The sequence below is a fragment of the Rhinolophus ferrumequinum genome, chromosome 20, assembly GCF_004115265.2.
Source record: "Rhinolophus ferrumequinum isolate MPI-CBG mRhiFer1 chromosome 20, mRhiFer1_v1.p, whole genome shotgun sequence".
In the NCBI taxonomy this organism is placed as follows: Eukaryota; Metazoa; Chordata; class Mammalia; order Chiroptera; family Rhinolophidae; genus Rhinolophus; species Rhinolophus ferrumequinum.
In genome coordinates, this window is record NC_046303.1 from 32,924,213 (window position 1) to 32,948,596 (window position 24,384).

Consider the following 24,384-nt stretch of genomic DNA (forward strand, 5'->3'; position numbering starts at 1 on the left):
CATAAGAGCAAGACAGTGCATTTGACTCAGTACATATTTGATGAGTGAATTTATAAATACAATGAGTGCTGTCTGTCTCATTCCAGCCCACCTCCATTTCTGCAATCACAAACATACAGAGATACATGCACAATAAGCAGAAAGATTACGAGCTAACAGGGAAGTGGAGAACTCTAAGGCTAGTTTACAGCTAGTGAGCATTGGTATAATAGGGCCTGTGGTTAACAACCAGCAATTATTCTAACTGGCAGATGTTTAAGTAGCAATGATAGTTAAATATATTTAATAACACCACAGGTTTTTCCTTTATTTAACCCATTTTATTCAGGTCTAGGCAACTTCTACACTAAGATATCCTTGAAATGAGAACCAAACAGAATTCCTGAAGGTGATTAAGAAAAATTGAACTGGGCTGGAGGTTGAACTGTGGTCTTGGGTTACTGCTGTTCCCACTAGACCAAGTCTTAGAGGCTTCTCTGGCAGAAGAGTGAAGTCAGCAAGGAAAACCCTTTGATGTGAGGCCGGGTGGTAATGTAGAGTGTACACTAGTTTGGGAATCTATGACAGAGGTTTAACCAGAGCTCTTCCTCTAACTTTCTAACCAGTTTGAAGAAAATCACTTCAGTATGTTTTCATTAACCATCTATACAGTGAGAGGTTAGGAAAATTTGAATTCCAGTATCCCTTCCAATTCCATCTAATGAAATCAGGCATATCTTTTTCTAAAAGTTTTTTTTAGTAGTGTGTGTGTATAAGGACACAACAATGTATATATAAGGACTAAATCATAAATCACAATTTGAAATTTCAGTCGATATTTATAGAATGATTTGATGTATGTATGACATTGACTTCTACATAAATATTTTAAAGTTTAACTAAAAAAAGTTTACAACTTGTATCAGCCAATGCAGTGCCTCTCAGGAAGTCTTCTGGGTAAAAGAGAAGGATAGTTTTCACATATCAGTATTTGTGAAAGTGGATTTTCAAAACAAAAACGAACATATTTAATGCGATTGTCAGTTCATTAGAACTGCAGTAATCCAGACAACTTGTGGCAAAGTCCTGCTATTTCTATTCCAATATAATAAAGAAATGCTAAGTCTGCAATATTTACCTATAACTACAGCCTTTTCTGCTAATAAAGAGAGCAACACACCTTCCATTCACTGAAATCAGTGGAAGGCAACTATTAACCACACTGACCTGTCCATTCCTTTAGTGTTGTTGCACATTATTATTCGTAAATATAATTAGTAACAACAGCTAATTCAAATGAATTTATTTAAAAGGTCCATTGTTGCAGGACTTCTCAGAACCTTTAATATCCTATCATAAATATTGTAATATAAACATAAAATTTTTCCAGAAAAGAGCACATGGTAATCCATATTTCTCAAATTTCATCCTGGTGAACTACTTCTTCCTTTTTTTGTTTTAAATGAGTGGTCACAGGGATCATATTTTGAAGAAAACAATGTGGAAAATGATGTTTTCATTTATTTCCTATTGGAGGGTCAAATAGCCCCAATATTTATCTAATGGCTATGTTGTCTCCCTCTGCAATATATATTTTTTGCATTTTCTTACAGTTCAACTTAGAGCCAGTGTTGGGTTGGAAAGAACCCTTAATTATGGTCCAGTAGTCTAATTGTATAATGAAATTGATGCCAGAAAGGTGCAATAACATACTTGAGTCACGTAGGAAGTCTGAAGTTCTAGGAGTAGAATATGGATCCCTTTTTTCTTAGCCCTGTATTTTTCCCCCAATTATTCTGCACTGACTTGTCTTCCCATATTCGCCATAGCTGATCTCAACAGAAGTGCTTATAAAAAACCCATAAACATGCTAATTACAATCAGGTAAATTTTAGGTTTCCAATAGAAGACCCTGCTGACAATGGAAATTCCATCTGTCCAAAACTGAGTTTATTTTTTAATTTGTTATATGGCAGTACATATATAATGACTAAGAGCATAGACTGTGGAATTGGCCCACTTAGAGTTTCTTCAACATATCCAGTGATTAACCACATCCTCATCTTTGTTCACGCTGATCTTTTAGACTGGATTATTTTTCTCCCAATCTTTCCCATATTGAAGTTAAGTTTTTATCCTGAGATGGCATCAAAGCACATGTAATAAGTACACGATGTATTTTTAGTTAAATTGATTTGAACCAGTTTCTATCTCTCCTTTCCTATCACGGGTACTATTGGAGATCCAATAATAGACAGAATCCATGAGGTTATGAAGCTCTTTCCTCAAATTAGTTTCCATTAGCCAGATTATCTACTAATAATATCCATTTAAGTAATAACACACTTTTGCACCTCACATGGTTCTGAACCATTTCTCCAAGATCTCTCAGTTTATTAATGTTGCCTAGCCAGCTGCATAAAGGCGATCTATCTGTTTCATTCAAGAAATGTTTATTGAGCACTTACTATATCAGGGCATTGATGTGAGTCAAAGAAAAAGCCTCATTCTTTTGGATATCACATCAGTTTTATTCTGCGTCACTTCTTATCTAGATTCCTACTTTTACATTGCATGCCAACCTGTTTACCAAAAACAGCTCCCCAATGCAGAGAGTGTCAGTTTTTACCAGCTAGACTTGGAGCCTGGATTTAGATAGGCATTTTAAACTCATGATGAGGAGCAGGAAGGCACTCTGTTTTGCTTAATGTGGCAACATGAATTGGGTTTATGACCGCATTATGCCTTGGCATATTAGTTACTGTAGTAATGAAGAATGATTTTCTAGTAGATTGTATAATCAAGTTGTTATCCAAACAGAAGGCATTGCTAAGGCAACAAACCAGCCTACCCTGTGGTTTCACTTACCTGCTCAGTTGGACTATATAGCTACAGACATATTAAAATAGAACTGTCTTCAAAAGAAGTGCCAAATTTCACATTTGAAACAGACTTTAGGTCTTGGATGACAAAAGCCCACAGCTGTTTTTATTTTATATCTGTTTTTTTTTAATTGAATTTATTGAGGTGACATTTGTTAATAAGATCATATAGGTTTCAAGTGTACAATTCTATAATACGTCTATATATTGCATTGTGTGGTAGAAGAGGGTAAAGGGGATCAAATACATGGTGACGCAAGGAGATTTGACTTTAGGAGGTGAACACAGCTTCTTTTAGATAAGCAATGCCTGCCTCTTCTCTTTCCACTTTGCCCACATCCCTCATCTTACTTCTTGTTTTAACAGTCAGGATACTAGAGGAGAGGTTCTTGACAAACAATGCTCCAAAAAAGCAATCACCTCTGAGATGCCTTTTATAACTTTGGGCTTTGTATCAAGACTAGGGAATATTTAAGACCTCAGAAATTACACTTTTGCTCCATGGAGAAGAAGAATAGAAAATTGTAAGTGAAAGGGCGGCTCTTTCTCATGACTTGCAGGCATAATTAACTCTGGTGCTTGTTGCTATAGGAGGGTCCTGTGTTAAATTCCTACCATTTAAAGTTTGTAGGGAATCATGAAGGAGGATACAATTACACTCATTTTCGTATAGGAAATTGGTTGGAGAGATCAAGACTTGAGGAAGGGAGACTGGTTGTGAGGCTTTTACTAGGGTACTGATGAGAACGTGGAGACAGGCACTAAGGTAGTGGTGAGGGGCGGACGTATTTGAAAAGATACCAAATGCAGATCGATTTGGAGTGCTGGAGACTACATGCTGGGCATGAGGAAGTGAGTGGAATCAAGATTGGTCCCTGGCGTCTCATTTGGACAATTCATGGATAATTTTGCTAGTCACTGATTGACATGGAAATGCAAGGAATTGGATAGGGAAAATAATGCATTCAAATTTGTTACTGTTGTGGTGTGGAGAAGATACAGTTGTACACAATCACAGAGTTCTATGCTTCATTTAATTTATTGGACTACAAACCACCATCATATCAATAATAACGATCATGTGTAAGTGATTGTGTGAAACACAGAGGTATATAGATCGCTAAAACATAATTCTTATCTGAAAGGGGTTTAGCATCAGGTAAGAATGTTAGGTTGTATGTACACATAGATGAAAATATGTGGCAAACATACAATGTGCTAAAAGGGTGATTTGGTTAATAAATTTCTTAGACACTCAAAACCTACTTTTCTAGTCTTATTTTTACTTCCTGAGAAGTTCTAAGCTCCAGCTAAATTAAACTTTTGTATTTCTTATTCTTTGGCTACTCCTAAATGTTCCAATCTCCATATTTGTTTTAATTTGCTTTCTCTGGCTATAGATCTTTGCTTTTCAAAATCCTATTTAGTTTTCAAATTACATCAAAGTCAAATCCTGACCTGTTCCTCCCAATCAGAAATGCTCTCTCTTCTATGAGGCGCGGTATTTGTACAATTTTATTGGAGGTTTTAACCCAGTCTGTATTTAGCACGTGCCTTACTCATGTCTACTCCCTCCCCTCCCACTATGCTGTCTCTTATAATGAAACTATATCTCGTGCAGCTCACCCATAGTTGCACTCTTCATGAGTGCATTAGCTGTTACTACGTATATGTGTTTTTAACTTACTATTAGACTTGAACTAAATCAGAAACAATGAATGATGATCAGCACATAAGATAACACTTGAAAATTATACTTAACATTCTCAATTTCCTGTCATACTGATATGTAAATTGAATACAACTTACTTTTTGGGGGACAAGTATATTAGGCATGCAGTGTAATGCTAACTCATACCTAGAAGAAATGTATAATCTGCAAGTGATTTAGTAAATATAGTGTTAGATGCCATCATAACTACTTACCCCTAGTTGACATATTGTTTTCACACAAATCCCACTGATGAAAAGAAATATATATATATATATATATAAAATAAAGGGGAAAAAATTTTTAAAATATACACATACATATATATGTATATATATTATGTATATATACACATATATGTATAAAATAAATATACACATACATATATATGTGTGTATATGTACGTATGTGTATATATGTATATACATATATGTATGTGTATATTTTTTAAAATTTTTGCCCTTTATTATCTTTCCTTATGTAAAATTGTCTACAGAGTCATGAAAAACTGTTGATACTTGTGACAAAGCAGTCTGCTTCTGACTATTGTGGTCTTGAGTAAGAATGGTGACCTGTTAGGTGGCATATTCAATCCTTGTTCTGGAAGAAATTTATTCTTAATAGCAACTTGAAGCTTGAAGAAGAATTGGTAGGAAAGAAAAATACTCAAGTCCCTCTCAATAAGACTCCTTAAATAAGTTGATCTTTTGATTACCTAGAAAGCATGAGAATCAATCCTTTACAAATCACAGGTTTTACTTGCTTGTGTCCAATGAGGTGATTTCTTTGTGGATGTTTCCAATGAAATTTTCAGCAGTTCTATGGATGCCACATGTTAATTGAAGTCCACAATGATTGCTCTTGATTGCTCTGAATTCTTTATTTTGGTCTTGATATGTAAAGGTGGCTTCAGAATATCATAATAGGAGGACATTAGACAACAACCAGACAATAATCTTTCCTGGCGGAAAGGAAGGACGGAACATGCAGTTCCAAGCATACTCTTCTTATTTACATGGATTTTATTTAGGAGGTCTTGGGACATTGATCCTCTTCAAGTCAAATATAAAAACAAGAAAAGGAGTATAGTCAACATCAAAGCTATATTAATTTTAATGTCTTTGTCATTTTTTTATATTTCTCTAGGAATTAGAAGGTCGTATGTCAAAACAAAAATGAAATTCACCCTTACTCGCTGGTGCTTCATATTCTTCATCTTTCTAAATGTAAGTAAAACAAAATTATTCTAAGCTATATTAATCAAGAATGCTGAAATATGGAGTAATGTTTTGAGTATGACTGAATGGACATTAATAAGAGTAGATATTGTTCTCCAGAAGCAAAACTAAGTTCCTCAAAACTATCATTTTCTTAATATTTTGTTAACAAATCTCCCCTCTGAACTTACACTGATTTAGATTAGTGTTAGGTTTACCCAGAAATATGAACTTTGTTTTACAAAAATTTAGTGTTCATTCAAGACACCTCCTCATTGTTTTGAAAATTAACATTGAAAGTTAATAATGTTTTTGGATAAAATGTTTTTCACACTTGACGTAGATTTGAGTCAGTTTCTGGGCTGCTATCTTTTTAAAACATCTGAAATCTTTCAGTCTGTTTATTGATTTTCAAATGTATTTCTTATCAAAAATTGACCAAGAATTTTAAGTCTTAATATACCACTGTCATTCCATAACTCTGCAGTCTTTAAAACCATGTCCACTTTATGTAATTTTATACTGTTTTATTCCTAAATGATTTAGCAAGTAATCAGAACTATAATTGCCTTAGAAATCCCTACCAAAGCCTATTATTTGGGTTAACTTTGTTAACTATCATATCATTTTAATGAATGTGAAAGGAAGATGAGTAAATTTTACATAAGTAAATTTGGAGTTTTCTTGATCCTTATGCTCTCTACAACATCAGAACAACATTAGCCAATGAATTGGCTGGCAGTAAAGATCACTTGTGATCTTTCCTGTGATACCGTTATACTCACCCAAACAAAGCTTGACTAGGGTTTTAGGATTTTCATTGTTCATTAACGTGTAGTCACAGGCTTACAAGTTTACATAAGCTTTACGTCATTCGAGGGAAAATATTACTAACATTTCACAAATGTTAATTTAATTTTAAAGAGAATCTTGTTTTGTAATGTTATACATCAAATAAATGGTTTATGGGAATAATTATTAACATAACTCTCTTGCATCTTTATTTTATACTCTTGTATACTTTATTTTATTATGTAAGGCTGTCATATTATCTTAATCTTCAAATTAAAGTACAGTAAAATTTGCTAAAAGTAATCCAGTATTTGGAAATGCAGGTACCTTTACGCCATTGCAAATATAATGCAAACATTTAAATAAGAAATTGTAGAAACTATTAGAATATTTTATTTTGTCTGTACATGCCCAAGTCTTGTGTGTTGTTCTACAGATGCAGAAATATTGGTATATTCTATTAATAAATTGATGTTGTTATTTTCATAGCTCAAATGATTTCATTTCATAAAGCATATAATTATGTTAGACATTGATAGAAGAAAAATTAAAGTAACTACCAGATATTACAGGATAGTTTGAGTATTTTTCATTATGAAGGATACAGATAATGTATGGTGTGTTAGAAAACTAAAGTAGGTCGCTTTTATTCAAAACTTTTACCTGATATATATTAAAATTCAAAGACTGAAAGAATTTCATATTTGCATGAGCCATGGACAGAAATGTTTTCTGGTTTGTGGGTATCTCTTTACTAGCAAACACAACTGCACAGCGCCCTTAAATGGTTTTGTATTTTCTCTGCTGTGACATACAGAAATTTGCTTCTCTGTCTGTACTTGGATTATACATATGATTTGGAGGATTTGTCCATAAAACATTTTTGATCCATCAACTTCCTTCTATAACCCTTATATGTTCCACATTGATAGTCCTCAGAGAAAAGTAATTTTTTTAACAAAATGACGTTGGTTTTAATTACTCCAAAATGTCACTTCTTAGATACATTATTATGGGAAAAGTACTACCAGTATATTTATTCAATTCTACCAACTTGATTTCCAAAAGGACTTTAAAGCAGCAATTCGAGTCACCACATTCCATTAGCTTCATCTACATTAATGAAAACCACCCACTCACTTCCTCTCCGTTATCTGTGGTAAAAAAAAAATAGGCTTAAAACAGTGCTTAGCACATGGCAAGAACTCCAAAGATGCTACTGATGAATGATGATAACAATGGCAACAAAAATGATGAAGACATAGAAAAACTAGGTACTTCTGAGAAGCATTTTGTTGTTGTTTACTTAGCTATAATCCCCTGCTTGCTTGGAATTTATCATATATGCAGCAGTTTTGTTCTTTATCTACTGCTTAAGTAGAAAGTACATAGGACATCCACCAGGAATATGCTCCTACCCAGAAGAACCAAGGCTAACTCATTACAAGTTCTATTTTGTCCTTTATTTTGAAAAGTATAAGTAACTGACACCTACAAATAATTCTAACATATACATTATCATTATTAAAGATGGTGACATGGAAATCCTGTTGCTTCTATTTGTGGATATTTCTTTTAGAATAGTTCTGTCTTTGGCAATCAATAGGAATTTCTCCCTTCAGTACGGTCACGTGGGTTCCATGGCAGAGGCAAACCATTTCTCCAAGTTCTACAGAGCAGCTCTGTAATCATTCTGTCTCTGTACTTCTAGAACCTAGCTATAACACAAAAGCACGCTGATCATTTTACATCAAAGGAGGACTTCCTGGAGCACATACCCATTCAAATCAGACTGCTTTCCCCTGGACTCCATGACTATTAATTAGCATGGATGAAACTTCCTAGACTGTAAGCTCCCTAAGGGCAGGGACCTTGTCAGTTCTGTTCATTGATGAATCTCCAGAACCTAGAACAGTGCCTCAAAGTATTATTAATCGAAAGAACCAGCAGTGTATTGGCTGCAGACTACAGCTATAGGTGGCCGCTTTGTGGTCATATGTGTACTGCCATTCACTTGAAACTTTAGGAGTGACATCATATGTATGGCGGCTAAACTGCTGCATGAGACATCAATTAAGAGATTGGTTTTGGTTTTGTTTTGGAAGATTCATATGAGATAGCTTGTATGCAAAACATTGAACACTGATCTTCATTCAGAAAAGCTATATGCCCTAATGTCTCATTTCTGTCTTCATGTGAGCATAAAGTCATATATTTATTTACATCCCCCAAATACGTGTGTGTGTTTGTACACACACATATATATGTATACACACACACACATGCATATATATATAACATTATGATAAGTAGAATATTTTTAAGTCTTTTACATTGCTTGGTAGTTTTATCTAATCACTACTGCTTCAAATTGGCTTCTTTATTGCTGAAAATTATACCACCTCACTAGCAGTTTTCATTTGTATGAAATTATCACCAAAAAGTTTAGTATGTTCAACAAACTTTATGAAATTTATACGCATTATGTTTAAGCAGTAGTAATTCCATAATTGAAATTACATATAATAATTTGTACATAAGTAATTATACTGGGGGTGCCAAAAATTTATACAAGTAGACACTTTGGTCAACATTGCTCAAACAGTAGTTCGCTGTAATTAGAAGTGTCTGGATGGTGATGGTAACCAGTTTGAGCACCTCTTGTAATTGCAGAAGTCAAATGTGACTTGTATTCATCTTTTGTTATCGCTATATATTGAGTATTACAATTTTAATACAGTTTTCCTGTCTTAAAATGTGTATACATTTTTTGGCACCCTCTGTATATAAACAATTTTATTTATATATATATATATATATATATATATATATATATATAAAATTGTATATATGTATTTATACATATATAATTATATATATGTCTATGAGTATATCTAATACACGTTATACATACATATATAACAGAATGCCGCCATGTGTATGTTATTTTCAAAAGAAAGTCACTGAAATATTCACCTACCACTGGAAAAATTCCATTATCCATGTTCAAACACGAACCAGACCAGGAGCAGACATAGATTATTATGGCTCATGAACAACGAGGTTCCACTGCCTCATTCCTTCAGTGTTGAAACAATCTCTACTGAACCAGCTCTAAACCAAGTGCACTGGAGTTTCAATACTACAAGAATGATAAGATTGATTAATGTCATCTGCATGAACTACATGTACTCTTTCATAAGGTGCTATTTCCACTATTACTGATGTTAAATCTGTGTTAAAACAAATAGTGTGGTAATTGAAAACACAAGCATAGTGTTTCCACTTGATATCTTTGCACATACTACCTCCTCATGGCTTCCATGAATTTTCAACTAATGCAGAAACATTTCTTAATTGGTTGTCCAGTCCATTTAAAGATAGAATTCAGAATGTTACTTCTGGAAAGAATGCCCAGCTTAAGCAAAATAGTCCCTAGTCTAAAATAGCTAATATAAGTGACAGAAAAGATTTATATGTGATATAGTCTATCTTCTAATTCAATTTGAAGACAGTGAGAAGATGGCCCAGAAATAATATATCAAAGGATCATTCTCATATCAACTGAAGATTCTAAGATTAGAGCCACAGAAAGTCTAAAATAGATGCCTAAACTGAACCAATCGTTAACATCATTTATTGTGAGGACACCACAGTTCATTAAAGATCATGGTTACATGATCTTTAGTCGAATTATTAACACAGACACACACACACATTCATACAAATATTAAGCTAATAAAATCCATAAAGAATCCTTAACATGAAATCTCTTTAAAATGCTTTTTTTTTTCCACTCCCAAATCACATTCCAATTCCTGATAGAATATCTGAGCATTTAACTACTAATGAGTCTTTATCTTTCATAATTTCTGGTGTCAGGAAGTATTTTATAATGGTGCTCTTTCTTGTTGAAATTGTAGGCTCTATGAAAGCAAGATCTACTCATATACTTGTTTTATTCAGCACTGCATCCTCAGCATTTAGGACAGTGTTTGGCTCATCAAGTTCAATGACTATTTGTTGATTGATTGATCTTAAAACCAGTGGGGAAAGGTCCTATGACTACAGAATAGTGTTCAGCTACACTGGCAAAGGATTTGTACATTTTAAATCACTTGTTGGTTCATTAATTTCTCTTTCTTCTGTCATAAATTCAAGAGGCATTAAAATTAGAAATAATCTCAACATTTAAATATTATTGCCAACTATAGTCATGATATGTGTCCATCTAGAGTTATAACACTAATACTATATATAACAGTAATAATTATTTACCCTTTTCTGTTTGCAAGAGATTTCTACTCATATGACTTGCTGGCACCTCCAAAACACGTCCAAAGAGAACTTACCTTCTTCTTCATAGTAAGGTTTTTCTTTCCCAACTTCTCCCCTTTCTCAGGACTCTACTATTTTTTCCAGTTATATAAGCTAAAATATCTGGGCTATTTGACTATTACTATTCTCCATTCTTTATATTCAAATATGCCTTCACCTTCTTATTATTTATCAAAGTGCTGAAAGTTGCTCTTTCTTGTTCCATCACATGGTGATCCAGTCCATACCTTCAGCTTCCTGGCTGGTCTTGCCAACTAATCAGTGGACATCTGATAACTACCACATGAATTTTACTAACACTCTCCTTTCACAGCCTTTACTGACCCAAAAGCTGCAAAATATCTTTATTTCATTATCATGTTTAATAATATTAGCTAAAATGTATTGAGCCTTTCAATGTCCCACCACTTTGTATGTTTTCCCAGGGCTCTGTGTTACCTTATTTTCCTTGACTCCATTTCTTACTAACCCTCAAATATGCTCCCCTCTAGGCAGACAGTTTCCTTACAGCGCCTCACACTTGTCATTTCCTCCTTCTGGAATGATATGCATTCCTTTCCCTCCATCCACAAAGCTTCCCTCTCCCTCTGCCTACACAGACAATACATATACGCAAGGTCCAATTCAAAGTCTACCTTTCCTCTGTAGCAGTCCCTGCCTATTCTGGCTCCACACTCTCCCCCTGCTCTGAATTTGTACTGTAGTATGCACTGTACAACCTGGCATTTAGTGAGATGCTGTCTCATAGGACGTGATGCCCCATCTACACAAAGGTAGACACTGGAAAAAAGTGAGGCTCTCCCACGAGTAGCCTGGGGCACATAGGTTGACTTAAAAAGGATGATTTTGTTTTAGAGACTGTGGGCAATAGAGAAAAATACAGAACACTGTTTCTGCCATCAGCACATATGGGAAAACGTCAATTAGAACAATTTAGACAGAATAAAGCCAAATAAATGTGTGTTTCAATAGGTGTGATAGAGAGCAAGCAGCATTGTTAACTTTGGAAGAAGAAACGTCAGTGCAGCCTGAAGCTTACCAGTCTTCTCAAACAAAGTCTCTATGCAGATGAAAAATCAGATTCCAGCACCACTAAAATACACAGCTACAAAGGAAATTGACATCTATATAAACACGACTTAGGACAATATATTAGAGAGTGATATTTTTACACACACACACACACACACACACACCAACTTTGATAAACAGGACCTATGATGGTTATGAGGATCAACTGAGACTGACAAAACTAATGTCAGCCTGTACTAAAAACGCAAAAGATCTAAGAGAAATATTCAAGATTTACGTTGATTTTTCAGCAATGAAAATGAATTACCCTGTACAGGTCATCTGCTGATGAAACCAATTAAAGAGATTAAGGCTAATTATTCAAGGCAGACTATCTCAGAACAGATTTGTTTACTCGAAAGGAATAAATGGGGTAAATTTTTGGCACTGTGTACAGTCTCAGCACAAATAAAAATCAGCTGAAGAAGTCCAATAAAAAAAGTGTACTTAGTAACACAAATATATCTATTTTTAATAACGTGAGTCATAATTATTAGGCATTCCAAAGGAGGCAAAGTTGATTTAATATTACTATTCTTTGGAAATCAGGTTATTTTCTTTATTTACATCTAAACTTTACAGTGATAATAAAATTAAAAATCATATAATAAAGAGGTGCATGAGTTTGTGTGGGTGCTATATATTTTTAATAGTGAATGGAATAAATGCAAATATAAAATTTGTAGGTAGAATTTGCAGATGAAATGTGAACACTTATTAGTTATAAAGCAAAAATATTCTACATGGAGACTATACATAATTGTTGCTTATAGAAAGAAAAATAAATGTTTTCAAACCTTTTGTTATTTCATTTCTTTATGTATATACCCATCCTTACTCTCTGTAAGTAACTGATTTTTGTTTTTAATACAGCACCCAACCCCAGTCCTTCCTTCCATTGCAAATGACTCCTTTCCTCCAGGACTAGAATCGGAGCCATTTCTGTACGTCGTGGGACGAAGGAAAATGATGGATGCACAGTTAAAATGCTATAATCGAATGCAACAGTTACCCCCATACCAGGGAGAAGGTAAATAGAATGATGTATATAAACGTGTGTTTCAAACATCATTGAAGGTTTATTTTCTTCCATGAGTAAATATGTGTTGACTAATTTTAACATGCCAGCAGTTTTAACAGTGATTTTCAAACCATAGCATATTTGTGTATTTCATGCAGCAGACATGTATAGTTTCTTTGCTCAAGTTCAGCCAAAGACTTTCTGGCTAACATTTGCACTTATGACAAAATTACTGCAAAAACTCAGTATTCACACATGGCAAGCAGGAACAATACAGGACTAAGTGAGAGAGAGGAATTGGAAAATGACAGGAAGGAAATTGGAAAATGGTGGGCAGAGAACTTGCCTCAGGAGAAACCTGTCAAAACCTTGTCTTGTTTGGGTTTAATTAGGTACTATCTTCACTTAGCTGTCAATTGGTTGGCAACTCATACTATTCCTTCTCCTTTTCTACCTCCAATTCCCAGAGGACTTAGAAAAAGGTATCGCCTAGGCAGACATTGTTTGTCTATTGGCTTCTCTATAGTGCTCTATGTGATTGCCCAAATATTCTCAGGGCCAAGCATATTCTGTTAGCTATAAAGAGCCCAGAGGAAAACAAAAGGGAGGGTGCAATTGGCAAGCATTGCTACATCTATTTTAATTGTCTCCCCTGTCCCCTAAATCATTTGACAAGACCCAACAAGATCTTGTATACCTTTGTATATTCTAAGACAACACTCTTGGTAGAGGGGAAAATTGGTTAAATATACTCTATTACTATACATAGTTTGCCTTCAAATAGTTAAAGTTTTAATCTGTATTTCCCATTTTTAGCATTTTTCTTTGAACAAAAAACTAAGTCAATCGGACGATAGATGTATGTTATTTTTCTGTCTGCAGTAGTTTCAATGTTTTTTAAGAACCTGAAGAGGCATTATATGCAACTTACCCCCCTAAAGAAACCATTTCTCTGAAGCAAATGGAACAATAGAAACAAAAACCAGTATTTTCAGAGACGAAGTGAGTGCAGTCACCTTCACTTTGGTCTTAGTTATCTTAGGAGTCTGAACTTTTTGCTATTGATCATTATTTAAAACTTTATTTTATCTCTTTATAGAGATAAATCTTCATGTTTTAGGGAGGTTTAATTTTTGAAAGTAGTGAGAAATCACTTGGAGCCATCGTTGATGAATACATAAAGTGATTACACTGAGCATTATTTTAGCCAGTAATAAAGTGTGATTCTAAAGTACTGAGATTGTTTATATATGTGATCCAACTGGCTGAAAATGCATCTTCAATAGGAATTTTTTCCTTTTTTTTTTTTTTCAATAGGAATTTTGAACAACTGCATCACCCTTGGATTAAGACTAGAACCACCCAAGGCAACCCCTTTGAAGATTAGTGATTAGTAGGATATATATGCTTCAAAGCCGCATAGCTTTTTTTCAAAGCAAGCCCTTTACTCAAGGGTTATATTGCATACACTTTCACAAGAGATCTCTTGTAGCAAGCACTTCTGGAGAGATTTTAAACAAAAGATTTTGAAGAAAAGATTCCATGCAAAAGATGTGTGTCTATGAGGAACAAACGCAGAGAACCTTACAAAAATGTAAATTCCATTAGTAGTCAGTAAAGCATTTAATGCCTTTATTTTGTTGCCACTGCTGTTTTTAATATTTCAATATTGAAGTAGAGAGCCCCAGAATAACTGTCTCTTCACCGTTAAATACTGCTGAGGATTTTGCAGTTTATAACAATGTTAATTTCTTTTTAAATGTCCAGGTCCATTTTGCAACCGTACCTGGGATGGATGGTTGTGCTGGGATGACACACCGGCTGGAGCAGTGACCCAACAGCAGTGCCCAGACTATTTTCCCGACTTTGATCCAATAGGTAGAATATTTATTTTTATTTTATATTTTGCTATGAAGCTGTTAGAGTTTTCATGGTTCTGGAAAGAAAATCAGATATAAAATAGACCTACCTAGTTATCCTCTACACATTTTGCTATGTGCTGAAGCATTTCCATAAATGAAATACCCAGTTGCACAAGTATTACAAGCTATCCTTATATTTTAAGTCACATTGCTGCTCAGTTGTGCACCTTGGTCATAAAGTCGATTACATTTGGAGTAAAAACCAACAATTTACATAGGAAAAAACATAGTATATGTAGGGTTCAGTACTATCTGGGGTTTCAGGCATCCACTGGGGGTCTTGGAACATACGCCCTGTGGATAAGGGGGGCTCCTGGGTCTCATTTTATATTCACACAATATTTGACACAAAACCACAAGTGAACCCAAGTCTCCTGAGCTCTTACCTAACCCTCTCTGTATAAGTAAGTACAATAGTCTTGGAAAAGCATTTGAAAAAAACAGTCTTTCTAAATCTCCATACAAATTTGTACAAACTGAATACTTTTAGGACTTTCAGGGATGGCATGTTTTTTCCTCAGGCCTCAATCTAGTCACACTGCTGTGGTTGGAAGTTGAGCTAGACGGTTAGACAGGATAAATGTCACAGAATACGAGGTGCAAAGTGGAGTAAGGAGCTAGGGAGCTGAAGTTATATATCTTAGAACGGTCAGATATCCAAATGGATGGGAGTTTCTGGAATCCAAGACGTTCAGTGGTTAGGGGTCAGGAGGAATGCAGAGGAATGAGGAGGTAGATGAGGTTGGCTAACAGCCTCCATCTAGAGACTAGAACATGGGAGTGGGGAATGGGATTGGGGAGGTGCTAATAGTAAGTGAGTGATTCTCAACTTGGCTAAGAAGCTGGGGAACTTCAAAAAATCCTGATGCCTTGTACCACCTCAAACAATCTGATTGAATTAGTTTGGAATACAGGCGTGGCATCAGGATTTTTAAAAGTTCTGCTTGTGACTAAATGTGCAGCCAAGATGAAAATGTGTTAAACAATTAAGAAAGTAGTCAGTACAGAGGAAGTTCAACCAGTGTGTTAAGCAGTTGTACCAGCGGGAGGCAGAGCCGACCGTGTTTCCCCAAAAACAAGACCTAGATGGACAATCAGCTCTAATGCGTCTTTCGAAGCAAAACTTAATATAAGACCCGGTCTTATTTTACTATAAGACCAGGGTCTTATATAATATAATTATAATATAATCAATATAATATAATACCAGGTCTTATATTAGTTTTTGCTCCAAAAGATGCATTAGAGCTGATTGTCTGGCTAGGTCTTATTTTGGGGGAAACATGGTAGTATCAGATGAGGTACAGGCCATGGAGGAAGGTGGGTCCCAGAGGAGTGAAAAGTAGTAGCCACTTAGCTCCAGAAACTGTGGGTGTCAGGTCCAGAAAAGTTCTGTCCCAAGGAACTAGATAGAAAGCAGATCCCACTGAAATGTATTTGGGATAAGATACACAAGAGGGAGTTTAAATCTTAGTTATAAAGGAGGCCCAGATACTGAAAGTTAAGTGGGTCCTGCTAGAGACACAGTATGTCCCTGTTAAGGGGTGAGATTTTTTCCTGAGAGCAGAGCGAGCCTGAGCCTGCAGAGGGTGTTTAAGGGGCTCTAGAGGTTGAAACTGGCTGGCTGTGGGAACAGGGCCCCAGGCAAGCAGGTCATTCCACCTCAAGCTCTGTATCTCTTCTAAAAGATGTGATATCACAGAGCACAGTAATCCCTCCACACCTCACAGAGCTCATCCTTCTTCCTTCGGTGTCCTTTAGGGAATGGTTCCATGGAAGAGAGACCATCCAATCATGGAAGGGAATTCCAGGATCCTGACAAAGGAGGATTTTCTTTGAATTATCTGGTCTGGACTAGAAATAGCATTTTGAACAGAGGAATTAGTGTTTGTTTTGTACTTAAGAGACTATGGAAAATCAACTTTGACTTTCAGTTTTTTCCAAGAGTTTCTACCACCTTTCAGGGTCAACCAGCCCATCCAGTTATTCTCATTCACTGACAATGAACGATGAGAGGTTATTTATTGCCCATAGACTGAAAATGAGGACATCAATTAAGATAGAAAACAGCCATCAGATGGTAAATCTAGGCAACAAAGTTTCTGGAATCCAGATTAGAGCAGAGAAATTAGTCTATCCCTAAGACAATGTTTGGGAGATGCTTTTTGTGCTTTCTTCAAGGATGAGATCCTCAGTTCTACCCCAGTGAGATAGAGATCATGGAAATGGGATTATAGGGGACCACTTTTAAAACCAGTTCAGGCCAGCCACTTTTGGGAATTCTCACTTTGATAGAAAAATTGGGATGAGACGAGAGAAAGGGCTTAATCCTGTGCCCTGCTCAGTACTACATCCCTGTAAACTCTAACTAAATGCTATTGGATGGTAATCCTTCAAGTCTTTACTGAGTCTTTCCAATTAATGATGCTTAATTAATGTTGATTTGACAACTACATCAGAGGTAACTTGACTGGCACAAAGAGCTATTCTGCAATTGAGGCTACAAGGCCAGTTCCAAAGCAGTAATGGGCTCGTGCCAAAGTGACTGTAATTATTGACGAAAAGGCAAGTTTTGGATCAACGAAACAGGGATTTCCAGGCAGAGATCCATTTTTTCAGCCAAGTTTTTAGATAGAACTGTCTCAGCTGGGGGACAAATCCACTTCAAAAGAAAAGCACATCTTAAAAATACCTATCTATAACAAACACATTTTCTAGGATTTTACCATTGACTCAAAACTATATCTTGATGATACACAAAACAATTTAATGAAATGACAGACATTTCATTTGAGACAAAATGCTTGGTAACAGAGTGCATGAGTGAATTAACAGTACTGAACTTCACAAGAGGCTACCAGTCTGAAGGAATAATGCTAGAGTGTAAAAAGCAAATTTAATAAGGAAGTATTTAAGGCCCTGCCTTTGGGGTCAAACATTCTATCAACATTAACGACACAGAGCTAAGATGCTTTAGGACAATGATTGTCAACCCTGATAACCCTTTGGAATTAATGATCTTTTTCAAAAAAATGCTGGTTCCTGGTATGTCTCCAGATCAATCGAATTTGAATCTCTGAAAATTGGTGCTAAGAATCTGTAAAGCTCCCCCACGTGACTCCAGCGTGAGGGAAGGATGCTGTCCGTCCTGGTGCAGGCCAATCGTAGAATGTTTTAACAACACCACTATCTGAGCACATGCAGGGAGGCTCCAGGCTGTGAGGGAACAGCAAGCTGCGTGGTGTGAGTCCACGGGAGGTTTGCTTTGAAAAGGGAAAGTCAAAACAGACATATTCTTTTTTCAAATATTGAAAGACTTGCTAGGTGGAAGAGGACTCATTCTTGATGGCTGCAACAGTTAGAACAGGAAATGCCTATATGCAGAATTTAGTTACATCAAAACAAAACAATAATATTTCCAACAGTCCTGTCCACGATTGGAATGTCTTCAGGACGAAAGTCTCTCCTCCATATAATATATTTTGCCATACATAGCTACATAAGTTTGTTAAAACCAAATTATGTTTATTTTGATAAAGCAAAAACTAATTTCTGACAATCAAATCAGATCTCAGTGATATTTCAGCCAAGTATTTTTTTAACATGGATTGCTTCCCTAGCCCTTAAGCAATGACGGTGTCTGCCAAATATTACTATATGATTCTGACTTCCACATCCCTGTACTAAAAAAAAAAAAAAAAAAAAAAAAAAAAAGCCACATATAAAAGGCTTATCCATAGGTGTGACAGGTCCTTGCCTAAACCAAGGAAGCAAAATGCTTCAAAAATATTTCCCTTAAGAAATTATCAAAAATCAAAACTTGGCGTGGGTTCCAAATACACTGGTAAAATCTCTGCTTATTATACCAATTCACGGCTGTTATCTGATCTCTGAGGCAATAAACACATTGCAGAGGTACTTTGGAAAACTAGAGAAAGTTTGAATAATTCAGATTAAATTTGGCGAGTGCGTTCATGTTAATATTTACTTGTTCATTATTTCCATTTTATTTAATTCGATATATTTTTTCTTCCAAATGTGTAGCTTAGTTGGGTTAGAATTTAAATACTATCTTGTAGTCAACAAAATTATTGTTGCTTCTTTGGGTCACTGGAACAAAGTATAAAGAGCTTTGTCACAAGACCATAAGGTTAAATGCAGAGCTTACTAGCCCTGCCATAGCTTTGGAATCAAGTAGACCTGGATTTATTCCCTAGCCTCACTATTTGATAATTACAGCAGGGGAATTTACTTAACTTCTCTGAGCTTCAGTTTCCTCATATGTTGAATGGGGCAGCCACCTTAAGCGGTCATTATTAACATTTAAGGAGATAATTCTGCAAAGTACTTATTAGCACAGTGCCTGGCCCATAGCAAACACAGAGATTTTTAATATGTCAATCCAGCTGAATCAGTGGATTTCACCATCACCTAAGACATGATTTAAAAATAGGGAAAGCTAAATCTATGAATCCCTAATATATTCTTCGTGAGACGTAGAGAGATAATTTAAATGAAATCTTTTTGAGAGGCATAACAATCACCTCTTGATATTTCCCTTAGTTTTGGACTTCTTTGTTCTATTGAATTTAACCATGTGAAATTTCTAGTATTTGATCATCTGATCCACAAAAACTGAAGTTTCATGCAGTCAAACTAATAAATAAATAATGTGGATAAATGAAGAAAAGTATGCTCTTGCTCTTTTCATATAGTTCTACCTAAAATCAGAAGTTTAATGTTAAAAAATATGAGGTAGAGTATAAGACAGCACTTTAGAGTCTGACAGAACTGGGATTAAATCCTAGCTCACCCCCTATCTATGGACTTTTCCAACTTCCTAACCTTTCTCACTGTTTGCATCCTGTTGTAAATGGAGATAGCGATGTCAGCTTTTCACAGCTTTGCTGAAGATAAAATGAGACAACATGCATTACAACGTCTTGTATAATGAAAACATCTGTATAATCTATTAGATTCATGGTAGTTTCTATTACTGATATCCACATTTAAGTTCTATAAAGTGATTAACACTTTGGAATGCTTTTTAAGCCTTAATTTATTCTTTCTCCTTCTTGGTATTTTGAAATAGTAATGCAATATTTGTTATGTTTCATTAACAGAAAAGGCTACAAAATACTGTGATGAAAACGGGTTTTGGTATAAACATCCTGAGAACAACAAAACCTGGTCTAACTATAGTATGTGTAATGCTTTCACTCCTGATAAAGTGAAGGTAAGTTCCATTTCCAATTTCAATATTTGGTGAGGATGCCATTATTTATACATGGAAAAGTATGCACAACTGTAAAATACCTGCTACCAAGAAGCTAACCTTTATTATAGAAGGAAATCAGATGATGACTTCTAAGTCCTAGGAAGTCTTTGAAGTGGCATTAGAGAAAACGGCATTTTACTTCTTGGTTGGCACTCAGTGTCAATGAGAGTTTCATGAGCATATGGAATCAGGTCATTTATGTCAAGGGGAATGGGGTCCATGGAACAGATGACGGGATTCTCTATAATGCCAGATATTAGGCAGATTTCCACGGCCTCTTTAAGATCTCTCTTTGCATGGAAGAGTTCCAAAATGACAAATTTTTCCTTAAGTCACAAGCTAACACTTACCTCCCTCCTTGCCCCGAGATGTCCACGATAGTTTTATCATCAGGCCTTAAAGGAACCCTTATAGTGGAGCTTCTCATCAGGCTGTTGATAAAGGTGTGGCTGTTTAGGTTATTTTCAGTAGAAGTCCATCCTGATTTGTTAGTACTTGTCCTTATTGGTGGTTAAATATTTTTGATATCTCTGCTTAGAAACATTTAAGTCATGGCGAAAAATCCCAAATACCTACCCTTCTTCAGATGAATCAGAAATCTGAAAAGATCACTACGCCAACAACCAGGCGGCCTCCTGTCTCAACAGAGCTGGGAGAAATAGTTGGTCATTGTTTAACCACACGGGGCATCTCTGAGCAACCCTGATGGCTGCAACAAAAACCTATTGTTTCCTTCAAAGATAGAAAGATATGCTACCTGATTACTAAATCGGAAGCTAAAAGCATATCAGAAGCTATAGGAGTATAGAAAATTTTCTTGTTATTAATAACAAAACAAACAACAACCCCAAACAAACAAGATAAATAACTAACTTAGAGACCAGTTGCGAGAGGGATACCTTGTCACAGGTACAGGCTGAAGGCACCAAAGCCACTTACCTCTTCACAAATGTCTTAGTTACCCCTGAGACTCAGACGCACGTCTACATCCTAATGGAGAGCTACTTCCTTAATAAGGTCAGGTTGAAACGACATGTCACTGAGTAAGGAACTTCCTGAATGAATGCCGATTATGATTTTACAGGAAGAAAAAGTTATAATTCTATTAATTGAATTGTTGTAAAGAGTGCAGATCCAAATAAATAATTCTCAGTGCTGACATATTTGACATTCTCACACACTCTGGCCACATCTGAGAAGAAAGTAAAGTACTTTCAGAATAAACGTTCCCCTCTAGGCACCTAACATAATGCTTGAAATTCTTTGCACAAATCTTCCATTTATATAGAGGCAATTTTGTTTTTTGATGAAAGAATTTATCAAACAACAACAACAACAAAAACCAGTCTTAAGAATGACACAAGAATGGTAACTAAATTATGAGCTGTAGGTTTAATCTTACACATTCAGAAGAATAAATATTTTTAAAGTATTGTAGAGGCAACTGAAGGAAAATGAACTAAGTTATATGAAGTTTTCTTAGAAACAAAATATGCAGAAAGAAAAATAAAATACAGACAGAGGATAAAGGTGTGGATTTATATCCAAATCAAAAATAGTATTTTAAATGATAAAGGAATTTCGAATGGTAAACTATTTAAAGGAAGGACTTTTAGAAATGCCACTCCTGGTTTTTTGGCTAGTGGTGACATTAGAAAAATAGCCAGAAAATGAATTCCTGGGAGAAAAGACCAGAACTGAGTGTTTTCTTGCAAAGATTCCTGAATACTTCCTAAGTAGGGATCTATAGGCTATTTTGAAGTTTTTATCAGCTCTAAATATAGACCAACTATTCAAACTTTATTATCATTACCTGCAAGGATAAAAAGCACTGTTAGGAGAATAGCAGCAATAATGAAAATGGCAAACAATGTGTAAATGCCTGGACAAATGGTGCAACAGGCACAATGCAGAAGTTGATTAGTTCATTTGAAATTCTAAGGCCTACAAAGGCAATATTTCTGTCCAGCAATAATGCAAATAACCAAACAAAGGACTATGCATGCTTTGAGAGCCTTTTAGCAGGATTAACACTTTCATCTCAGACCTTCACAGGGAAATTGACAAGAATCAAAATGTTCAAGGGTAATGACTTATACATAAATGCCACATTTCTCCCAGGAATTCAAAGAACTTCATAGAAATTATCCAACTTATCTACACTATATTTGCATTCATGCCAGCACCCACTAAACTATGGAAGAAACTTAAGACCAGAAATCAAGAGACTGTTGTCCTCATTTCAAGTCATTGGCTCTCTCTGAGACTCCGGGTTTTTTTTTTTTTCCATCCATCCAATGACTATTGCAGTTTCTTTCTTTCCCCAAAACATAGAATAAGGCTAACCAACTCTGAAAACAAGTTATATGTTTGGGGGATGGTACCCTTCAATAAATAGAGAAAAATTCTTCCACTTACGATCCAAGGAGTGCCAAAGGTCCACCTACCCCCAAATATTTCTCCCATAGTCATCATAAACATAAAAGGTGACACTGAAAAATATAACACTGTGAGGGTAAAATAAGTAAATGATTTAGAGTTAACATTACTTTCCAATAGAACTTTCACCATTCATGTACCAGAGGCCCTTATATGCCTGAGTCTATATCTGCAGGTGACCAAGGAGTACACTCAAAAGGTGTGATTTCTTTTTAATTTAGAACATGCATTTCGGTTTGTTGAAAATCGGAGTTAGGCATCAATTGTCATTTTTTCCCATATTGATATTTAGCTGAGCCAGCAACATTTATTGAAAAGACCTTCCTTTCCCTACTGTAGTGCCACCATTATTATGTATGGAGTGACTATACATGTCACTACACGCTTCTGAACTCTTTATTACATAAGTTTACTTGTCTCTCCCTGCCCCAATACCACTGTGCTTGATGACAGTAGCTTTATAATAAATCATGATATTCCATAGAGTAGGTCTTCCCACTGTGTTCTTCTAAGATTGTCTTAGTTATATTTTGTCCTTTGTATTTCAATATAAATTCTAGAATCTGTCAAATTTCACATGCAAAGAAGCCTTATAACTGCATTGAATGTATAGATCAGTTTGGAGAAATTTGAGATCTTTATAATATTGTATCTTACAAATATTGACTAGAATATACCCCTCTATTCGTCCTTAATATCTCTCAATAATGTTTTCTAGATTTCTGTGTAGAGGTCACACACACCCTTCCTTAGATTTATTCTTAGGCTTTTGATTTTTCAATGCAATTGTGAATGCCATATTTGAAATTTTGTTTTCTATTTGTTGTTCATGTATTAAAATTGTTTTTGTTTTGTTTTTATATTCAGTAATTTTATCAAATTCATTTATTAATCTTAGTTTCTAAATTATTTTGCATTTTGCATATCTACAGGATTATATCAGCTACCAATGACAGATGAATTTCTAGGTAGCCATTAATATACTTTGTGTCTCTATAGATTTGTCTATGCTGTACATTTCATATCAATGGGATTATATAATAGGTTGTCTTTTGTAACTGACTTCTTTCATTTACTGACTTCTTTCATTTAGCATAATGTTTTCAAGGATCATTTATGTTATGGCATGTATCTGTATTTCGTTCCTTTTTATGGCTGAACAGTATTCCATTCTATAGATAAACCACATTCACCAGTTGATGGACACTGGAGTTATTTTCATTGTTTGGCTATTATGAATAATACTGCTATAAACATTTGTGTGGACATATATTTTCATTTCTCTTCGGTCTTTTTCTTTCTTGATCAGTCTTGCCAGGGAGGATTGAAATTAATTTTTTTTATGAACTAAGTTTTGTCTTTGTTGATCCACTTAATTGTATGTTCAAGCTCCCTTTATTATTACCATTTCCTTTCTTTTACACTTTGAGTTTAATTTTCTTATTTGTCTTAACTCCTTTAGATAGAAATTTATATCACTGATTTCCAACCTTCCCCATTTTTCATATATCCCTTTTAGTCTTTAAACTTCTCTTTATGTACAGCTTTATCTCTAAAAAATTTTGGTATGTCATTGTGTGTTCTACCTTGCTCCAATGGTCATTTAGAAATGTATTGCTTAATTCTCATAATATGAGTGTGTTTTTTAAGTTATATTTTTAGTAAGGATTTCTACACTATTGTGGTCAGTGAAGATGCTCCTTAAGATTTCAATTATTTGAAATATGCTGTGAT

At 35.1% G+C, this 24,384-nt stretch overlaps 1 protein-coding gene across 2 annotated transcripts in view; it reads left to right on the forward strand.

Annotated features, from left to right (window-relative positions):
• The window catches only part of CALCR (calcitonin receptor), a 124,365-nt gene that overhangs the window by 60,765 nt on the left and 39,216 nt on the right, over positions 1–24,384 (forward strand). For both annotated transcript variants that reach the window (XM_033088062.1, XM_033088063.1), the window contains exons 3-6: positions 5,719–5,798; positions 12,864–13,020; positions 14,779–14,889; positions 20,057–20,169. In XM_033088062.1, coding sequence (XP_032943953.1) covers positions 5,719–5,798; positions 12,864–13,020; positions 14,779–14,889; positions 20,057–20,169 — 461 coding nt within the window. The remainder of the gene's footprint in view (positions 1–5,718; positions 5,799–12,863; positions 13,021–14,778; positions 14,890–20,056; positions 20,170–24,384) is intronic.